The sequence below is a fragment of the Rhea americana genome, unplaced genomic scaffold (genome assembly GCF_003343005.1).
Source record: "Rhea americana isolate MKP2758 unplaced genomic scaffold, rheAme1 scaffold_62, whole genome shotgun sequence".
Classification (NCBI taxonomy): domain Eukaryota; kingdom Metazoa; phylum Chordata; class Aves; order Rheiformes; family Rheidae; genus Rhea; species Rhea americana.
Window position 1 is genome coordinate 3,389,035 of NW_028186779.1, and position 21,305 is coordinate 3,410,339.

General features: G+C 38.5%; 1 protein-coding gene across 5 annotated transcripts in view; it reads left to right on the forward strand.

Moving 5' to 3' along the window:
• Window positions 1-21,305, forward strand: part of GLI3 (GLI family zinc finger 3) — a 213,438-nt gene that overhangs the window by 158,415 nt on the left and 33,718 nt on the right. For 3 of the 5 annotated variants that reach the window (XM_085320224.1, XM_085320223.1, XM_085320227.1), the window contains 3 exons: window positions 10,878-11,094; window positions 12,505-12,621; window positions 13,889-14,029. In XM_085320224.1, the coding sequence (XP_085176350.1) occupies window positions 10,878-11,094; window positions 12,505-12,621; window positions 13,889-14,029 (475 nt within the window). The remainder of the gene's footprint in view (window positions 1-10,877; window positions 11,095-12,504; window positions 12,622-13,888; window positions 14,030-21,305) is intronic. The other 2 variants (XM_085320225.1, XM_085320226.1) reach the window with 2 other exon arrangements.

A 21,305-nucleotide genomic window follows, 5' to 3' on the forward strand; every position in this document is an offset into this window, starting at 1 on the left:
CCCCCAACACACTCTGGTTAACTACAGCCAGCTCGTGGCCCATCTGGCTAGTACCGCTTTGCTCTGGGCTGGACCCAAGCTAAACATTATGGGAATGGTAGTGAGGGAACATTGACAAAGAGCCCTGAAAAGAGAAGCCAGGTTTGTAGGGGGAACTTGGGATGAGCTGGGAGACTTGGGTCTGTGCTTCTGCAAGCAGGAATTAGATTGATTCCCAATGATTTTCTCATCTCATATAAACTCCTTGAGTAGAGCATTTGTAGAGCACTATCTAATGTGTAGAGCAGTATCTGTAATTAGTCAGTACCCTGCTCTCTGAAGTACTTTACATGTAGAGACAAGTGACCATGCATTAATTTCTCCATGGGCCACCTCTCAATGAAAGACCTTGAGACCAGTTTCCCTCTGCAAGCACAGAAAGCCAAAGAGAGAAATAAAAACCAAGTAAGATACACAAATTAGAGTATAAGGACCTCTCAGAGGAAAGTGAAAATCTGTGGTAAAGTAACGCCAGCAGAAAGCCTGACATTCTAATTATGCGCTGTATAAAAAAAAAGCAAAGACTGTCCTTTTTATCAGGTTTAAATAACCAATTTTTGAATTTAACCAAATGTCTTATAAGACAGGAAGCCACATGTTCTCGGTCTCCTTTCTTTATTCAACATTTTATATATACTTATTTTGCCTCCTCTTATTCATCTCATTTCTAAGGCAAATGGTTTGTTTTGATCTCTCCTTTTGAGAGTTGTTACATTGTCATTCCTGTTGATCTTCTTTGAAACAGTCTCCCTCTATTACGTATAGTAATATTGGAGAAGAGGACCAGTGATTTAGATGCACCATGGCAAATGTTTTCTGTATTTTGTATCCAATTCAGTGTGCCTTAAAATATTTTTACCATAGCTTCATTTTGCCCGGATTTTCATTCCTCTATTGAAATCTGCACTGTGACAAATAGGTGCTTCTCACAAGTTGACTCCATTAATTTAGAACCAATGTATAAGTAGCTCAGACTTTGTTCTTCAGTATCAATGTATTACTCTAAAAAATTAGTCACATGCAGATTTTGTTTCTTAACTGTTCATTCCCAGAATGCTCACTATTACACTGAAAAAACACAGATCCCATCTGAGAATTTATATTCAACTTTTACTAAAAAAATGGCTGCTTAACTCCACCTTTTGAATTCTGTTTTCTACTAAAAGTTTTAAATTTGAATATTTATATAATTAAATCTGTGTGARAGGACACATTCAAATGATTCTTAATGAAATGGATCTTAAAAAGGACATGTTCGGATAGAACCAGTAGAACGCAATATATTCAGTAATATTTTGCAAGAAGTTTCCTATGATAGGATGTAAAAGTATATTAATTCTATGAGCATTAAAGATGTTTTGCTGTTTGATTATCACTCTTTATTGTCTCACTGTCTAAGTGAGACCTAAAACTGACTTAGAGTGAAACCTTTCCTCTCACTGAAAGGTCTCCAGTTAATAGCATGTAGTACATCATAAGTGAAGACTTAGTTGCAATTCAGATTGAGTCAGATTCAGACCAKGTGTAATTACACTGAAACAAACTCTGTTGTAAGTAGATGCGTGTGACACATGTACAGCACAGGGCTTTATTCTCCATGGTCCTGTACCATATATAGTTTATTTAAGGAAGGGAGTATAAAGTGCTCTCAGGCCAGAATAGCTTCATTTTATATCCTCTTTCTACAAGTGTGAATGACAGAGAATGATGCGAATAAAATAAAATTCTTCAGTATTGTGGAAAGTTTAATCTAAATCGAGCGCTGTTGGAATGACTTTCTGCAGCTAGCCTCCTATAGAAAGGTTATATAGATTGTGGGGAAGTAACATTCAGAGAGACTGTTTAGGAAATCAGCTTCGTCTTGCATTGGAAAGTGGCAGGCCTTTTCTAAGCCATATACACATAAACACTAAATGGCAAGACCTCTATCTCCAAAAAGTTTATAATATAAGAAGTCCAGCAACATACAAAAGTGTAGAATATACAGGTGTATGTTGCATTTACGTTTACATGTATAGAGAGACATATGTGCAAGCGTGATTATGTATGCCTATAGATGCATATGTTATAGATCTTACAATTGAAGTCACTTTAAAACAAGTTGTTCTAGGTGGGTTCAGTGTTACTGGGAGAATTAAAATTCTTTAAATGAAGAATTGGAGCCTAGTGCAATATTAATTCCAGGAAAGTTCTAGAGTTAAGAGAAGTGAACTGAAGATGAACACAAAGCTCACTTCAGAGCCTAAAAACAAGCACTTTCCATGTAATTAATGATGCCTGTTTTAGAAACAAAAAACCATGAATTTAATTTAAAATAATGTTTTCCAGAAATGTCATGAAGTTGCATGGAGGGAACACAGATGAATTACGCATGTTACCATTAATACAAAGTCCAGTTATGATGGTAAGAATTCCTGAACAGGAGTATCACAGTGAGAAAGATGAAGCTGTCAGTGCTCTATTAACACATAAGGCTAATCAGTGTGGTTCGGTTGCTCTCAGTGAATCTATTCCATTTTGCTTTAGCTGAGCCCCTTTTTTGTATATATGGCAATATATTCATGAAGAAAAATTTCACCTAGCCTAGCAGATAAAACAGAATAGATAATAGAGTCAGCAGAAGAGAAGTACAAACCGCAGACTCTGTTAATTTTAAGCTGGTAATGGAAAAGTAAGAAAAAGGCCATGATGCATGTGAGTTAAATACTATCATAAAACGATCACTATTTTCTCATTAAAATAGGAAAAAATAGCAGAATATATGCTACAYAATATTAGAGGCAGGATGCCTCTTCTAATACGAAGAAAGTTAGAAGACCTGTCTCTAAATTAGTGATTTTTAATAAAGGTGTCAATATTACAGATGCAGAGAGTTATTTTCAACTTGAAACGTTGCCAGTTTTGAAAAATACTTTCATAGGATTTCAAATCTCATACCTGCCTTGAAGTTCATGCCACAGGACTAGTTTAACAGTCACAGTTTTATACGCTCAATGGTGTCAGTTAGAAAGAAAAGGAAAAAAAAAAATCTTGAAGCAAAACTCTACTTTCTTGTGTTTAATACTAAAGTAAGTATGTGTATTGTAGTTAAAATGTTCCAAATAGAAGTGCAATTTTTAAGTCCCTTTTCTTGTAGCATCATTTGGTTTTCATTTTGCATCTAAGTTAGTTCAAGCAGTAAAAATTTTGCAGGTCTTCTCAGGGCTACAAGGTCCCCGAGTACAKTGTCACTCCAGTGACCTGAGCAATTTGTCAATCGTTGGTCATGCAGCTTGTTTCTATCAGAAGGAGAAACTGATGACAGAGTTGGAAACTTCTTTTTATTTGCTCTTTTGTTTACAAGGAATGTACATGAGTTCCTGTTTCTGTGAACTCAGTGAGGCTGAAACAACAGGAGACAATTTTGTTACATAATATTCCTGGCTTCTTCTTCTAATTGCGCTCTCTCCAAGGAAAACTTGTTGGCTTTCTCTGTTCTGGATCTCTCTTGGGGTTAGAGTACAAGTCTGTCTTGCCGGCTGTCCTCAGCTGCCTATCTCTGACCATGTGATGTTCCTGGCTGCATATCACATATGTGCGTAGTTCCATCAAATCATTTGTGTAGCCTTCTGTGTTTGAATTGAGCCCTCATCCAAATCCCCTCAGCTGCCATGGCTCAGCTCCTTACTTATATCCTGTGTTTTGGGTAGTGTCTCTTACCTGTTGATTTGCTGTGGGATAAATAAAGCTGTTTCTTATGTCACTCCTTATATAAAACAGCATCTGAGCATGTGAAAACAAATACTTAATGGTGAGTAACCTAATTATGACCTAATATTATTATTTAATTCAGCAAGGATTGTAATGTCTATGTGGCCCAGGTTTAGGATGGCACATAAGGACTTGCTGAAGTCAGACTCTCGAAAAGTCCTTAAATGTTGTCAYAGTTAGACGTGCTTTACTGAAGAGATAGTTGGGTGCATGCCTAATACAGGAGTGATGCTTTTTTGCCCCTTAGCAGCATTCCTAAACAATGGAAAAAGGACTCTACAAATCCAAATCAGAGACTAAGGGTGAAATCCTGGCCTATTGGAAGGAAAGGATAAAAATGCCTTTGACTTCAGTGAGATGTAGCATTCATTCAATCTTTTCAGTAGGTTTCTGCACCCTGCTTATCTAAATTTCGCTAGACCACAGGCTTCATGCAGCTCATGAGGAAGAGTAGGTCAAAATAGCCACATCTGTAGCTACTTGAGCGTAAGTTAGAAGAAGCCATGGTGTTACCCAAATACCTGATGATCAGTTTTATTCAATGTGAACCCAGTCCACCTACAGATTGCCTCTTCCTYCTGATATTTTTTTTTTGAGTGACCTGATTATATAGTATGCTAGTGTCAGTTAGCTGATGGCTAAAACAAATGGGAAAGATGGAGGCTACCAGAGCACTCAGAGAGTGCCAGCTTGTCCACGTATCAGGAAGGGTGTGTGTGCCCCCTTGAGTGCTCTCTGCAGTGCAGGTTTTGCCTTCCCTCATGGAAGGAGTGGCTTGTGCGTCAAGTGCACCAGCAGGACATCAAAGGAATGAGCCTGAAGACTGCTCCTGCGTGGTAGGGTAGATGCAGCCACTAAGTCTTTATGGCTTATGTTCCTGGTACTGCAACCAATTTTGTGTATTTAATTTCATGAAAGATGTTAGCCAGTTGGAGGGAGTACAAGGAGAAGCAGGGAGAATGATTAGAGGTCTGAAAAATTAGACCTATGAGGAAAAGCAGACTTGACCAAGATTGTCCAGGTAGAGATAGGAAGACTGAGCAGGAAGAGAGTACAATAGCAATTTCAAATACACGAAAGAAAGAGAAAAGGAGGAAGAAAATACAAAGGGGAAGGAGAATGATGCTTCTGTTGTGTAAAATAACAAAGTACTGGCCTTTAATTGCAGCAAGAAAACTTCAAGATACAGGATAGGAATGATTTCATATGGTAAAAATAATGGTGCCCTGGAATGGATTGTCTTTGGGAGCTCTGGAGCCCACAGCACTAGAGGCTTTGAAAAAGAAGCTAGACCAAATATAACTTTTTTTGTGATTCTGTGTGAACGAATATCCCAGATAAACAAATCTATCGTTTTCAGAATGTTAAAAAAAAAAATCTGAAGCATGAGAAATGTTTCACTGGGTCAAACTAGAGGTGTTAATGCTGTCTAGCCACATAGTCTGTCTCTGACAATGGAGACAGGAGAAGCTATTTAAGAAGCACATAAACCTGCCCATTTTTTGTCATCCATTCCCTTTGTGCTCCCCCAACATCCACAATCATTGGATTAGAGATGTTAAAGTGTATATGCGTGCATGTTCCTTTTAGTATTTCTTTATGGACCTACTGTCCTTGAATTTTTCTAGTCCTGTTTGAACCTTCTGCTTCTGTCTGCCTTAACAGCCTCCTGTGGCAGTAAGTTCCAGAAGTCTACCATCCACTGTATAAAGAAATGCTTTCTTTTGCCTATTTGAAATAAGTCTCATGTTTTTTTTAAAAAAATCTTATATAAGTTTCATAGAGTGCACCCTAGTTTATACATTTAAAAAGTTCTTTTCCTAAAACACTGCAAAACACAACCACAAAGGGGAAAGCACTCAGTTACTTTAGCAACAATTATGTGCACCGTATCTTACAGAATTGTGTGTGTTTGGTGATACAAGGAAGATTTTGGTCTGTCCTCACAGTTTTCACAAAAATAGGATCTCCTGTGCTTTTTTGTGTCAGCCTGTCCTCATAGGTCCACCTATGCAATGTATAGGAAGAAGGAATTTTTCCTGACTTTGAATTCACAGCTGTTTTGTGGTAAATTTTGCAGCTGTGACCAGAAACTGGATGACCTTGTTAGGAGGACAGCCACAAAGTAGCCACAAAGTTTGGTTTTGATTATAACGTCTGTTTTTCTTCTTCTTGAAGTCAGTTCCTTAAAATTTGATATGCTCGTGTAATTGCAATGTAGTTCACTGCCCTGCTTTACCTCTGGTGAAGGGAGTTTGAGACTTTACAGAGTAGAGAAAGAAAGAGACAGACTGACTGACAGACACACACAAAAGCCCACAGTATGGAAAAATAAATGATGTCACTGAYGGGCTTTTCTGTCATTAAATATGAATCATTGAATATTAAAGTAGGACTACTACACATTTTTTCTAATCCTGACACCCTCCCCCCCCCAAATTCAACAACTAAAAAGATAATTTGCATGCAGTTCATTAGTGGTTTTATAAGCATTTTTCTTTGCCTTTTTTTTCCTCTCCTAATTTCACAGATTTAAAATAAGAAAAAACAAAACAAAAATATGAAGTCTGTAACAAAAGTAGAAATCAGATTCCTTCCAGTGATATAGATTTCCTTTTTTGAGTAAGTAGATGGAAGAAAAAGATGCACAATTGACTTACATTTTTTGTGAGTCACAAGATATTTTGGAAGTGACTAGTATTTTGGAACATGTGAATGACTTGGGGAGCTAGAGTTCTTCTGGGATCTAGATTTTGAAGCAACGTTGAGCACCTCTTGTGTGAAATGCAGTCCCTTTGAGCTATTTTAAAAGAAGCGTGATGCAAATTGAGGCCTCTGAAACTGCGCATCGCTTTTGAAAACTCTAGTTGCTTTTACTAATCCTGGACTTCAGGCTCTCAAAATAATTACTCTTAGGTCGTGTTTAACTACCTCTGGGTATGAATTTTAGACAATTATTAAGTGAAAACACAGGTGCACCTTTCCAAGCCAGCCTGACCAGAAGAGCTGGGTGAAGCTAGAACAGTGCCACTGTCCCTGCGTCCTGCTGAAGCTGGGCTACCGAGTAGAAAGGCAAGTGAACTAGGTGGAGGACAGTAAGAGGGCTGGTCAAGTAAACTTGACTATACTTGACTTTACGGAAGTATAGCTGCTGGTCAAGTAAAAGGGATCACCATGGGGTCTGAGGAGACTCTAGGCAATAGAGATTCTTTACACATTCTGTATTAAAGAACAAAATACATTAAAAACTTTGGAAAGGAGAGCAGGAATCCAGGTCTCCCCTTCCCAACAGAGCTCTCAGTGCCAGCAATATTGTGAGCTTTGATTTCTTTTTCTTCTTTTTGGCCTACAACATTAACTTTATTGTTGAGCAGCCTGAATGCTTTCTCAAAGGCTATGAAAGACCTGCCACCTTCTGTTCTCTTAAGACCCTTCTGATCTTTTCAGATGAGAAAAATCAAACAAGCTGCCCTATGACAGCATCCTGTGCGAAGGTTATGGTAAACCCAGCCAGGTCATCTTGCCCTATGAAGAGCTCTCCAGAAGCAGTTGGGGAGCATTATTTGAAAGCAACGATCTGAGCTATTTAAGACATCACCCTGGTGGCTGAACTGTTGTTGCCATTTTTTAGTACTCCCCCTTAGATGTGCTGGCTAGCTGATACCCTATTCCTCTGTTCTCCTGTGATCTCCATTTTGTTTCAGTTTAGGATGTTCAGATTTTGGAGACTGAGGGAGGGAGTGCAGGTTGCCAGTCTTCACAGGAGAATCRTAGTGTCTTAGTCTCAAACCTTGCCACTAGGTCCTGGGTAAAGAAAGGCAATAAAGAAAGGAGGCTTACTCCTTTTTTCAGCCCTTCTCCCAGCTGCTGGAGAACGTTTTCCAGTATAAGCCGCTAGTTAAATCACTGGGAAAGAGTACATCTCCTGTGCTGTTTTGCTTTGTTTGCTTGCTTGCAAGTTGGAAAAAAGCAAGCAACGCCTGACTTAAATATATTGCTATGGAAGAGCAATATCAACAGACCATACTTTGTATTTGAAGAATGCACAGACACTGAGAGCCTTAAAAGACAGAATAAATCATTTGTAAATCATTTGTAATATTTATGCTGGATAATTTATAACTGCCCAGAGGTGGGTGTGCGTCTTCCTTTTGGAGGTTCTGTATGGTGTTACTTACTTAACTGGTAAGCACTTGCACCATACTAGCATAAAGCATACCACTGCAAGTGAATAGGCCAGTGAAACTACGTTGCGTATTTGATGAAGGAGAACTGCTTTCTTCCTTTAGTTAAAAAAGCATTCTACCAGTGAAGACAAGATCTTTTTCTGTTGCTCCCTAATACATGAGGTAGAGAGTATGAAGCAAGGATAGTCAACTAGAAATATCCTATTGGCACAGCAGTCTTTTCCTATCTTTGGAGGGGTTGAGTGGAGAATTATTGCCGAACTCAAGTAAATGTGAGCGAGCTACACTAAGTGCAAGTTTTATGTATATGTCTTGGGGCTTTTGCTAGTCTTCCTTTTACCTTTCAGGTAAAAGGTTCCTCTTCACCATCCAACTTACTGAGTCTCTAGTCACTGGCACCTTAACAGCCTCCTAGTCAGATGCAAATCTGGAGCACAACATTGCCTTTTTGACCCTCCTGAATTGTTTAGGAGTCATTTCCAGTGCTTGCGGTGGATGGGTTAAAAAAAACAGTGTTAGAGGCAAGTGAGCCAGTAACTGTAGTCACAGGGCAGAGATGGGTGGTATATGCACTCTCCGTAAATCAGTCATGTCTTGTGGATGAATCATAAGTTTGTGTTGTGCCATGTGGATTTTGAAGAATGTTGCCAAAGTTTTGAACCTAGATTTAACAAAGGTAGGTGTTGTCATGCATGCTTAAATACCTAGAAAGAAGGGGGGGGGGGGGAAGACTGTGTTTCCAAGGGTGCTATGTACTTGGACCTCCTGCTGAAATCAGTCCGCTTAATTTTTCTTTTAAACTGCCTTAGTGGAAGGATAAAAATGACCTAGCTATTAACTATACACAAAGATATAAAATKCTTCGTCCAACTTGTTTCTGTGTTGTATTTGTTGATCCCAGAGAATTGAACAGCATCTCTGGGATGGTACCTTTTTGTGTTTGAAGACATGGGATTAGCTCACAGTATGTATGGAAACATGGAGGCAGGAGTATAGTAAGGATACATTGTTTCAGTCTCTCATAAGACATTGTAATTGTATGGGTTTTTAATGAACAGACCAGAGTAGTTACACTTAGTAATGTTTGTTCACTAAAAAGGAAAAGGGGTGTTAAATCATTGTGTTCTTTGATGAATGGCTTGTACACTGAAGAATAAATTGAACAAACTGGCATAGAGCTCAGTGAACATGAAATCAGCTATTAGAAGAAAGCTTGTGAACAAATTCTGAGCCTGATATGCATCTTTTGATTAATGTCCTATCAATCATCCATAGTGGCTACCTTAGCTAAGTCGTGCTGTAATCATTCATGGTTGCTTACAGGAACACTAGCAGGGACTATAGAGCTGCAATAACTGAATATTATTACTGATTTCTCCCTAACTCTTGCTGTGAACAATTACTGTTTTCACTACATTTCTGCCTCCCTTTATTAAAAAGAATACAATACAAAATGAAAAGAGAGTTCCTCAAAGGCCAGTAAAATTCTCCCAGGGTATTCTTAATGATATTCTGTCCTAAATGGGCAAACTATTGTAATGCAGAGTTCTCACCAGGAATAATAGTAATGTAATCACATTGAAGCTGTCTCTTTATGGATTTTAGTCAAACAGACAAAATGTATAGTCAGATTAATGAACTCAGAATTTCTGTAGAATTATTACTTAAAATGGTTGAAATGATTTTAGCTCTTTTTGTATCACAATATTTTCAGTTAATGCACTTAACAGTAACAACAATTAAGACTCCAGACTTTAAATTTGGATTAAGTCCACCTTTCTGATACTAGAAGAAGTCCTGATTCTTAGAAGGTGTTATGCTTACACCCTTGTTTTTAAGCCTCAATATTTTAAATTTACATGACTTTCTTGAACTGATTTTTTTAGAAGATAAAAAATTAATGAATACCATTTTTCTTCCTTTTTTTGTTATGATTGTAAGTTATTGGCAAATGTTTGCAGGAGAATCTCATATTCTTGTGTGAGATGTAGTTCTGTACCATTTATTTCTCAAGTATGACACAAAGAATGCTTTGGCACTACCTGCAAAATAGGTCTTTAGATGGCAGTGTAATTTCCTCCAAAGTCACTGTGGTCTGAGAAATACGGTGAAGTAATGAAGTGATGACAGATACTAACATGCATAATGGGTTTTAATAGACATTTAATGTTGTTTAACTGGAAGAAGGAGAAATGCTTTCCCATTGGAATATTTCTACATTGAACACATTGATCACCAGTTTCAGAGGGGAAAGGTTAATCCATCAGTTTCTGTAACCAAACGGCACTGATGGAAATTCTTTAGGTGACATTCTGGATGAACTGAGCTTTCCATCTTTACAAACAAATGAGTGATATGACAAGCATGGTGTTCAGAACACATTTAACCAATTGATTTTCTCTCCTCTTGTAATAAGATCTAGAGACATATGAAAGAGCGTAGCACGAGCCAAGATTAAAGGAATTGCTTCATACACACGAACATAGGGGAACTGCATTATCAATAAAAGTACTACAAAGCGTGTAGGCACCCATTCTTTTTCTTTATATAAAGTTTGTTATTGCAATAAACAGCTGTTATTGAACTGCTTGCCTTGTATTTCAGTTTTTCTGAATTTTATTTCACTCAGCTTTCTGTGTTTTTGTGGTAAATGTTAGGAAAATATGTTACATTTTGTTATGGTGTTATTTTTGCACTTGATAGTAAATCCAAGCCAACTCTGGATTTAAAAGCAATGTTTATCATCTTTTGGGGCATGAAGAAAGAGGGGAAGGGGAGGAATCTGACTTCAATTAATGCAAATATATCAAAAATATTTTAAAGGTTTGATCTGCACAGTTCCATATTGTAATGACCATTATCTTTTTCTTCCCTCTTCTCTCCTTTTTCTCCTGAATTCAGCCCTGCTCTGAGTTTCACATACCCTCCTACACCAGTATCCCTTCAACAAATGCATCAGCAAATTATAAGTCGTCAGCAGACCTTAGGTTCAGCCTTTGGACACAGCCCTCCACTCATTCATCCTGCTCCAACTTTTCCTACCCAGAGACCCATCCCAGGCATCCCCAGTGTCCTGAACCCTGTCCAGGTCAGCTCCGGGCCTTCTGAGTCCACACAGGTGAGAGAAAACAAAAGAAATCTTTGCACCTTGTTAATTTAAAAATGGAAAATGAAACAAATCATGTTGTCTTGTTGGCAGTTAATCACAACTGCCACTGAGAACCTTCAGTAACAATTTTCTTGCAGCTGTAACGTTGGCAGTCTCTATTATAAATCACAAGAGTGTATGCACACTTCTGATTCGAAGTATACTTTTTAGCCCTCATAAATATTTCAGTGTGCTTTGGCAGCTTCTCATTCAAAACCATCTCTCCTGGATTAGACAACTTAATATAGGTGGGAAACAAGGAAAGGCAAAAAATGCATTAAAACAATACTTGTTAGAGGTTAGTAACTTCCGCCTCCAAATTAGGGTAACTATAATGCACCTCTAGACACAGAGTCGTATTTTGCCCTACTGAACATATGTGAGTACAGAGTAGCTCTCAAGACTGTGCAGAAGTCGGGAGGCTTTCTTCTCTGATTTATGCAAAATTGGATTTAGTGAGTTTGCATTAATTTTTTCAATAACGATCTCAAAAGCTAGAGCTGTGTAGCAGTAAATCAGGTCCATAATGTGGAGTTTATTGCAGTTTGCATTACACTTCTTATTAACTAATGTTGTTTGTTTCCAAATGACCTAGGATAGGTTATTTGTCAGTCTGAGAGCTGTTATCTCCTGTCTAACTCTTACAAATGTAGAAACAGCATATGTTGCTGTAGGAACTGCTAATTTTTTGTGGGGTCCGTTCAAGTTCAGATATCTCTGAAAGATCTCTGGATTCCTGCAAGATCCATCTGCAGGTATAGATAACAGTATTCAGTCTAGCACAGCATGAGATAAAACAAGATCCTGGCCTGTTTATGTCAGCAGTAGTTTTGCTATTGACTTTAGAAAGTACAGGATTTCATCTAGATTTTCTGGCTAAGAGTTTCATGCTCAGTTCAGTTTTTCTTCCTAGCCACTATTATAACTGGAAACTCAGGAAACAGCTGAAAATTTGGTAGGCAGATATAAAGGAAAACCTCTCCTCCAGGTATCTAAAAACATATCTTGTGTTTATTCAAACTAATGCAGAGTGATTTCACTTTTTCAAAATTGCCTCTCTGAAGTCATCATTATGTGGAAAATCAAGTTCTTCCCACCCCTCCCTGTCTTGACAAAAACAGCATTGGTCTGTAATAAAGAATTACATCAAATGTGCTCCTTCCTGTTCCCTCCCAACTCCAATACAAGGTTGAGTGATGCAGCTATTCCACAAGTTAATGCTATGTAATTGAAGCACAATGTAATTGCATATCCAATATAATTAACAGTGTAGCATCTCCAAATAAAGTTACTGAGCAGATGCTGCATATTTCTGTTTGGAGCTACATATTTATCACAGTCTAATTTTGTCTTTTTTGGGGAAAAAAAAACTGCCTGCAGCAGAATAAACCCACAAGCGAATCTGCAGTGAGCAGCACTGGAGATCCAATGCACAACAAGCGCTCCAAGATAAAACCTGATGAGGACCTCCCCAGCCCAAGTGCAGGAAGCGTGCAGGTATGGCGTTTAGGTTACGTTAGTAGGCCTTTCATCTCACTGCTGGAGGGAAGATACACCTTACCTATAGCACATGTGTTAAGGCTTCCTGCCCTCTAATGGCCCTTCATCTAGTACACACAGAGGCGGCATCAACTCATAATAGCAAGGGACTGATTATAGAATTAGGTATAAAGAGTGAGGATTTGCTCTGTTACATGGGTCTGTTGCAGGATGAGGGGAGAGTTGCCTCTGTCTGTTCAGAACCTGCCCAGCCCTCCGTTCTCCAAGGAAAAGTGAATGAAAGACATTCAGGTCTTTATTCAGGAAAAATTTTCTGTTCAGCAAAAATATTAATGGTCACATTGACTTTTAACAGAATTTAGCACTGAACTGAATTGAAGCCTCGGTATTGAACTCTGATCTTGTTTACTCTATTTTCTATACCAGTTAACACAACTAATTTTGCTAGAGTTAGTCCTGATTTGTGACAGCTTAGGGGAGATCAGAATTAGAGCCTTGCTCTTGCAAGTGAATCCATGAAAACAAAAAGTCTGTCTAGATCCATCCTGAAATGGAAAGAAAGCATGAGTGCATAATCTGAAATGAATGTTTACTCTAACATGACTCTTAACCTGAGCGGCAAACTGGGAAGAATTAAGTACTTTGAGGAACGGAAGCTGGAAAATCAAAACCCAAAATTAAATACTCCCTTTCCTTCTGCAGACATTATACACAAGAATAGATTAACAGCCAGAAAATTATCAATCTATTTTTGGAAAGATTTTTGTGTACAAAACTGTCACTGGATCAACAATGAAAACACTCCTTGGATTATTGGTGATCCAGTTTATATTTGCCTGTAGTACTAACATCAAATTCTGATTAAATTAACTATATTGATTAGTGCCTTATTCATGAGTAATGTCCCTGTATGATAAGGGACAAGTGTGTAAATAATGAGCTGCTTAAATATGAAGAGAGGGAAGCTGAGCCTTTATGATCTGGTTATAACTGATGTGTGAAGGGATTCTTTCAGAAATTCTCTGTCCTGAATAATTCTGGGGAGGAGAAATATATTTTACATGTAGTCTGCTTGTGCTTTTTGGCTTACGAGGCCTGTTTTGAGCTTTTGTATTTTATAAAACGGAGCAATAGACAGAACTGAGAATAACATATTCTCTCCCCCTGCATCCTTCTTTTAATACTGAAGTAATTCACTTTTCTTTCTCTTCTGTTTCAGAATTTCCTCTCTCCTCTCCTAACCCCTGTTTTTTCCTCTCTCCAGGAACAGCCAGAAGGAATGACCCTTGTAAAAGAGGAAGGGGACAAAGATGAAAGCAAACAGGAGCCTGAAGTGGTCTACGAGACAAACTGCCATTGGGAAGGCTGTTCCCGGGAGTTTGACACACAGGAACAGCTAGTGCATGTAAGTTAATAGTATTCAGGAACTGGGTTTTAAAACTACGTGACCTTTTTCATGGGGGTCAGGGTCTCTGACCCTGTGCTGAGTCAAGTTTCTTAGCCAACAGCGTTGCAAACTGGAGAGGGGTTTATGAGTTTCTGAGAATAAAGAAAACTCTGAGCCACAGTGCTTGACCTGTTCAGTCAGCTAAAGCTTAGTGTAAAATTCAATAAAGTCTTCAATAGAGATTGTAATGGCTCTGATCCTGTAAGCCAGCAAACGCTATTTTGAGTTAGAGACTTTGATAGTTATTGAGTAATAGTAAGCTGGACATGAATTATTATTAACCTTTACCCAAGTTTGATTTTTTTCCCCCAAAGAGACTGTTACTGTAGAAATGGGAGAGGAGAGGGATTCTTCTCCTTCTCTAAGGATTTGCAGGGTTTTTTATGTATCAATTTACTGTTGTGTGCAAACTGAAGTGGATTATTTGGCAAGATTCATGGAGACAGAGTTACTTAGCAAAAGCAAACCATATAGTATTATTTACACTACACCAAGCATTAGTTTTGTCTGTCTTGTTTTGTCTTCTTATTTGTCACCTCCCCAAAATAGATTATTTTTGCTATTTGGTATAATGATAAGATAGAAAAGGAATCATCAAAATCAGGAATGTGTCCTAGCAAGTACAATCTCCCTGTATTTCCAAGCTCCTTAGCTAGCAGGGTCACATAGGACTAATCTAAATACTCTGAAACAAAAAGGAATTCCTTGTATCCAGATTAGAAAAGATCATCTTCAGGAAGTGATTTGTGCATCAGAATTGTGTTTTTCTAGAAAATACTTAATACCTTCCTGAGGATCCTGTAAAATACGTTGTGTAATCTTGCCAGTCTTACTGAAATAGCTTGTTGAAGAATGTACTTCCCCCTAGTTATTTATAAAACTTATCTAAATTTATATTTATATATTTTTATATAATTTTATATAAAAAGTTGTTTATAAAATTATTTATAAATTATTAAAAACATGTATTTCCAAACCCCATGCACAAAATTCTCAGCTATGGCAAGATGATGCTACAAAATTAACTTCAGTAAAGCAATGCCAGCTTGCACTTGCTGGAGTGTGAGAGTCTGGTGGTGCTGGCAATTGTTCTTCAGGGTGTATTTTAATTCCTTGTTATTATTTTTATTATAATTAAATAGAAGTAGTAACAGTAATAATAAATGAAAGAATATCACAAATTGAAATTTTGTGATACACTGAAAATTCTAATGCAACTTTCTATGCAGCATCTGTGGACAATTTTTGCACCAAATGCAATGTAACATTTTAATAGGCCAAAATGAAATGTAAGGAGAGAGTCTTTTAATGACATAATATCTTTTGGGGAAGAAAAGCCATATGACCGGCTGCTGCAAAGGATTGGAGGCATTTAAAAGATCAAGTGTCAGTCTTGCAATTGATTCCATGCAAACAGACCGATTGACATCATCTAGGAATCTGCAGAGGCAGTCTTTATATCTGCTAATAATTGTAAAACTGAAGCTTTACAATGCCTGGAAAACCTTTCTCAGTACTCAAAAATGATCCCAATGATGATGGTAAGTAATTTACACCAAAATATAAGAAATAAAAGAAAAATTCAGAATAAAGATGCCATTGGTATTGAAAAAAAAAGGAAGAGAATTTTTTTGAACTTTCAGATACAAAATCTAATTAAATTCCACTGTGCCTGTTAGCTAATGTTTTATAGTTTTAGGTGAATTAGATTGATGGTGTGGTAGTTCTTTTTTCTCTGTTTTTTTTTAAGAACATTTGTTGTTTCTGGTATGATTTTTTTAGAGGATCTGGCTGTAATGTAAGAGTCAGCAGCAAGACTCCTCTGAAAAAAACATACTTCATATACTTTTGTATGATGGCAGCATCTCAAATGGATTTCTATAGCAATAAAAACAGGCAGATGAGAAAGGAATCTGTGATACAAGGAGTTCTTTTTGGCAAGGGTCAAAATTCAGATGTGTTTTGACARCATTTAAGATTATGAGGAGCAAGTCCTGACTTGAGATCCTGAAGACAATAAGATCATCATCATCACCATCATCATCATTGCAACCATCACATTTAAGTAGCACAAATCAAACTACAAGAGTCAGTGTGACTCAGCGATGGGGTCCTAGTTTGTGATTTCTTCTGCTGCTCTGACAGAGGCCTGCTGTGTGGAGCTGAGCAAGTTATTTCTGTCCAGAATTGCGAAGAGCTTTAGACATTGACCTTTGTTGAAAGTGTGGCCCTTCGCCGCTGTTTACTTCTCGTATTTTGTCTGCCCTTGATTGTCACAGGCCTCTGATGTCCACCTGCAGCAACTGGGAAAGTGAAGTCTGAATCTCAGTAGGGTTTCACAGCAGAGCTGTCCCGGTTTAGTTTGGTTGTGTGATTATGAAAGAAAGTTTTAAGTCTGTACATAGCAATTTGGCCTTTGAAAAATTCCTCACTGATGCGGCTCGTGTATGACTCATACCCAAATACTGGTGGGTAAATCTTAGTAGGTACAAGTAGGTACTACACTTACCTCAGTGACTTTGCATTGGGTGAGTTTCTGACTTGGTGTATGCATATGTGCACGCAAATTATGCAGAGAGAGAATATGTGTCTCAGTGTTGTAAGTGGATCCATTACAGTGTAATATTTGCACTGCAGTTGCAGCTGGAGGCCCAGTCAGCCCAGAATCCCATGCTGCTGGATGCTGCATGCAGCAGCATGTGTCTGCATCAAGTCACTCACTGCTGTCTTGAGTACCTGAGCTAGCTTGCACGCAAGAAGTAGTGTCGCTGGGATGGTGCTGTGCTTCCCAACAGGCTCAAGGCTCTGTAGGGTAGTAGATACCAACCTTCAGATCTTGCTGCAGAGCTCTGCTGTGTTGTGTCTTGTGCTGAGCGCTGCAGCCCTGCAGGTGATTCCTAACCCTCTGCCAGCACCAGCAGAATGGATTGGAGGCCTCAGTCATTCCAGCCAAACTTGAAGGGGATGGTTGAAATAAGATGCTGGACTGTGACCCAGAAGAGCAGAAGTATAGATAACCATCCTGTTTTGTTGACCCCTACTCCAGAATAGTAATCTCCAAGGAAGGGGCAACTGACGTAGATACAGGCACTAAAGGCTTAAATTGCACTGCCTAGGCTCATTCAGGTAATGTCTCACAGGGTCCCTATATTCCCTTACACTTAGCAGGGCTAATTAGCATGAGCAGAGAGCTGCAGTCACGTGTTCAGAAGTAGGGCAGATATCTTTATAAGGCAGTACATCACAGTGTATACACATATCTACTGGCCCACACTAGGAGTAGGAAGTGAACTACATAGTAAACTAAGAATCAACTATGTAGATCTTCACAAAGAGTTGCAAGAAACTCCTATCGCTCACTTCATTGAGTATGTGATATGTAGCGTATATGCAATAGAAAGGAAAATGCATTTGTGTGCTTGACTTAGAAATAATTGGAATATCCCTGCACCTGTACAACTGTAGCTTTCCAAACCAATTCCCTGGGCTCTGCAAGTTCATCTGGGAAGAGAAAAATCTGTAAAATGTAGAATTTCAAAAGAAGACCTGAAAAGGATTCCTGTACATCCTACTAAGGCTGAATCTTCCAGGATCTATGCAAGCAAGCATTAAGACTTAAAATGATGTATTTTCCCCCTTCTTCAGGAAAACAAAGCTATTTTTTATAGCCATGCATGTTAGTAAGGTATCGTATTAGACCCAAAATCTCTATTGGCATAGAACAGACTATTGTCCAAGTCTTGTATCACAAACTGCTGGAATTTTAGAGAAACTGCAGTATTTAGGGAAAAGATGGAAGTGTCTTTCTAGCTGCTAGTTTTGCGGTAAGCTCTAGGCGAGGTGTGTAAGTGCAAATTCCAGTCTAGCAAGGCAGAGTGGAGGTCAGGAGAATTTTTCCACAATGCATGCAGTTCACATGTTAGATATCATTACTTTCATCATGTATGGATGTTTGTCCACAAACACAGATGTATGTGTTTGGATAGAGGTAGATGTAAATTTGCTTATGTATATTCCGGTCCCTCTTTCACATGAAGATAGCTTTATTGCCTTTCAGCGCATGATGGGACTTAATTTACTCTGAAATCAACAGTAAACAAGTCAGATTCTAGGACTATTTGAATTAAATAGCTGTGTGTGATGTAGCTATGTATGTTTATATGTGAAAGGGTAAATTCAAATGTGTCTGTGTCTGTATGTATGGTACTGTTTTACAGCAGAAATCGAAGTCTTTGGCACAGTACTTAATATTTGATGGTATTTTTCTGCTTGACTTTCCATAGCTAAGTCCTGTTGTTGCTAGTGCAAAATGTGGGTGCAAATGGAAGTGTTTTTAGGTTCCAAGAGACAATGTTTTCTTTCTGAATTTATGATCAGAACCTGGGCTGTTATGAATAAATAACTAAAAAGCTACATAAAAAATTTGTCATTGACCCACCCAGAAGGATTTGACACAGCAGTGATTTTGGTGCGGAAGCTCTTATTTTCAAGAGCTATGTGCCACTTAGAATTCAGCATTTCAGCATGGTTAAATTTTCATGACGCATACACCAAGAGGAAGTGTGTTAAACCATTCAGATGCTCTGCCTTATTTATAGCACCTATCCATCCTTTTTTCCCCTCTCCTACAGTTAATAGAAAGATTCATGATTCTTCATGGTTGTCTATCTAGTGTCTGACAGTACCGACTGCCCTGCTAAAGCAAGTCACTATCTATAATTGATATCCTTCTATGGAATAGGGTACCGGCTGCAATTGAAGGGTTTTGCTGAAAGCTCTTAAATCCTGACAAGTTCTGCCCTTGTTCTGGTTTAGTCACTGAGCTGCACTGCTGGAATTCCAGGGTTATTTGAACTTGGTGCAAAAGGGATGCGTGTGTTTCACATTAGCAAATCACAAAGTTGGAGAGAGCATTAGAGCYGCTGCTGTGTTCGCCTGCCAGGTAGTCTTATTTACACCACATTGCACTCCTGAAAAGATTACTTACATTACTGTTTGAACATGTGTGTTATAGATTTCTTTCTTTCTCTTCTTATTTAAAAAAAGAAAAAAAAAATCATATTTATTTTAGAGCCTCGGTTTGCTGCTGGGGTCTTTATCATTCAGCTGTTTAATTAATTTCTCTGCCCAGCGAGATATTATAATTGGGCTTAGCTGAGCTCAAGTTTGTTTTAAATATGTGATAAATGCATTTGAGCACCCAGAAGCTAATAAGATACTGTATACTTTAAAGATCTGCTTTTTGTTGCTGTTTGTCTTTTTTTCTTGCAGAAATCAGTTTAAGAATAAAATACTGCAAAAGGGCTAGACAATAAAGATAAAAGTTTATTTAAGAAAATTATCCTTCAAGGAAATGACTGACGTTGTTAAATATTAATACAATGGCAATCATAAAAATGCAGTGCTGCCTATTTCTCATCCCCCTGCTGTGTAGCTGTGATGATAATTATTTTTGTTTAAAAACGTGCTTGAAGAGCTGCAGAACTATTTTTTGTTAGTGTGTTCTCCTTAATTGTACAGTAATAAAAATTCTCTCGTTGTAACGTTTGGTTAGATGGGATCAAAAAGCCCTAAACTGATAGTGATCTCTTACATTCAGAATTTCATTTGCTGAAGTCCTCCTGTCTATTTTAAGAAGCCACCTTGACTGAAGAGTTTCCCCAACAGTATCCAGGGGCATAACACCAGGCTCTGTTACTGCATGCAAGCCAAAAGGAAAGTTCGTTGTGTTTCTCTGGTACCCTTATATACATAAGTACCAGCCATTGTTTGGCTGTTAATAACCATAAGGTACTAATAATCATAAGGTACTAACAATATTCAGAGGAACCAGTACATAAAGTTCCCTTAGTTGAGTTTTGAAGGTTTTCACCCTCCGCTGCTTCACCCTGAATAGCAGAAGTTGTCCAGTTATCTGTGAAGACCCACAGAAAATCCAGGTTGTTTGGAGGCTACTTCAGATCAAGTTTTGCTGTGTCAGTAGTGATTTGGGGTGCCTTAATCAATGCTGTGGAGCTTGAAACACTTAAGAACGTAYCTGATTTGCAGGTGAAGAGCCCGTCCTCTCCCTGAAGGACTAGACCCCTTCAGAGTGGATAATTCTGGACACCCAGAAATAGAGGCACCCCAAATCAGTAGACTTTTGAAAGTCTTTTACTCCCTCTGCTGCCACACTGTGTTTGGTCCGTGGTTTCTACCTCAGCTCCTTTCCAATAGGATGTGATAGGTAAGAAGTGGAGAGAGCTTCATCTCTCTACTTTAGAAGGCATCTAGCTGCAACAGGGGATAAGCCAGTCTTTTAGATCAGAGCCATTCCCATGAGTAATAGTTGCAGTGGCAAAGCTGTAAACGGTTATGTGAGTCAGGTGTTGTGCACGGGTTGGTCTGCCAGAAGAAAAACTGTCCAATGACCAAACGGGGGCTGACAAAGATGGTAGGGTGCTAGTCATGTCAGTGTGGCTAAGGATCTGTGCCTGAGTAAGCAGGCAATTACAAACAGCCGTCCGAAAGGGCAGCTTATCCTCTGTGCGTTAGCGGTTTCCTTTCTCTCGGAGCTGGAGGTGTGCTTGCAACTGTTTGTGACACAGATAAAGTCCCAGCTACATGAAGCAAGGCCCTTCACAGTCCGGAAGGGGTGTAATTACACATCCTAGATTGTATGTGTGTGTAATACATGCAGGGATTTATTTATTTTTATTCTTACTTGCAAAAGCTGTTTTCAGTGCATTTTCTTTATGATTTTATTTGATTCTAGTGCAGTAGCAGAGAGCGACTTCAGCCCATTTGGAGGCTCATTGTGCATGGCAATGACAGCCAGTGCCCTGAAATGTTCAGAAATGTTTCCTTTAAATTGAAAAGAGTAAGGAATAGRTAAGAACATGCAATCCATTATAGTAATCATTTCTTTTCCTGCCAAAAGGAAAGTGGTTTATGTACAACAGCAAAGGGTTTTTGTTGGTGGTTTTACCTATTTATTTTATTTATTTTACTTTATTTTTTACTCAGTGGAATCTGGAGCCTGATCCAAATTTGGAGAAGAAATGCTGTGTACAAAAGAAATTGTTCTTCAAGTGATACAAACCCAGGGCTTGGGCTAAAGGTGGGGAAAGCATGGGAAAGGCAGAGGGACGCTTTTAGAGGCAAGAGCAATGGACAGGGTTTCTCAGTTCATGCATCCACTCAGTATATCTGATCTTGGTAGCTGTGAGGGAAGAGGGGGGAGGAGAGAGAGGGA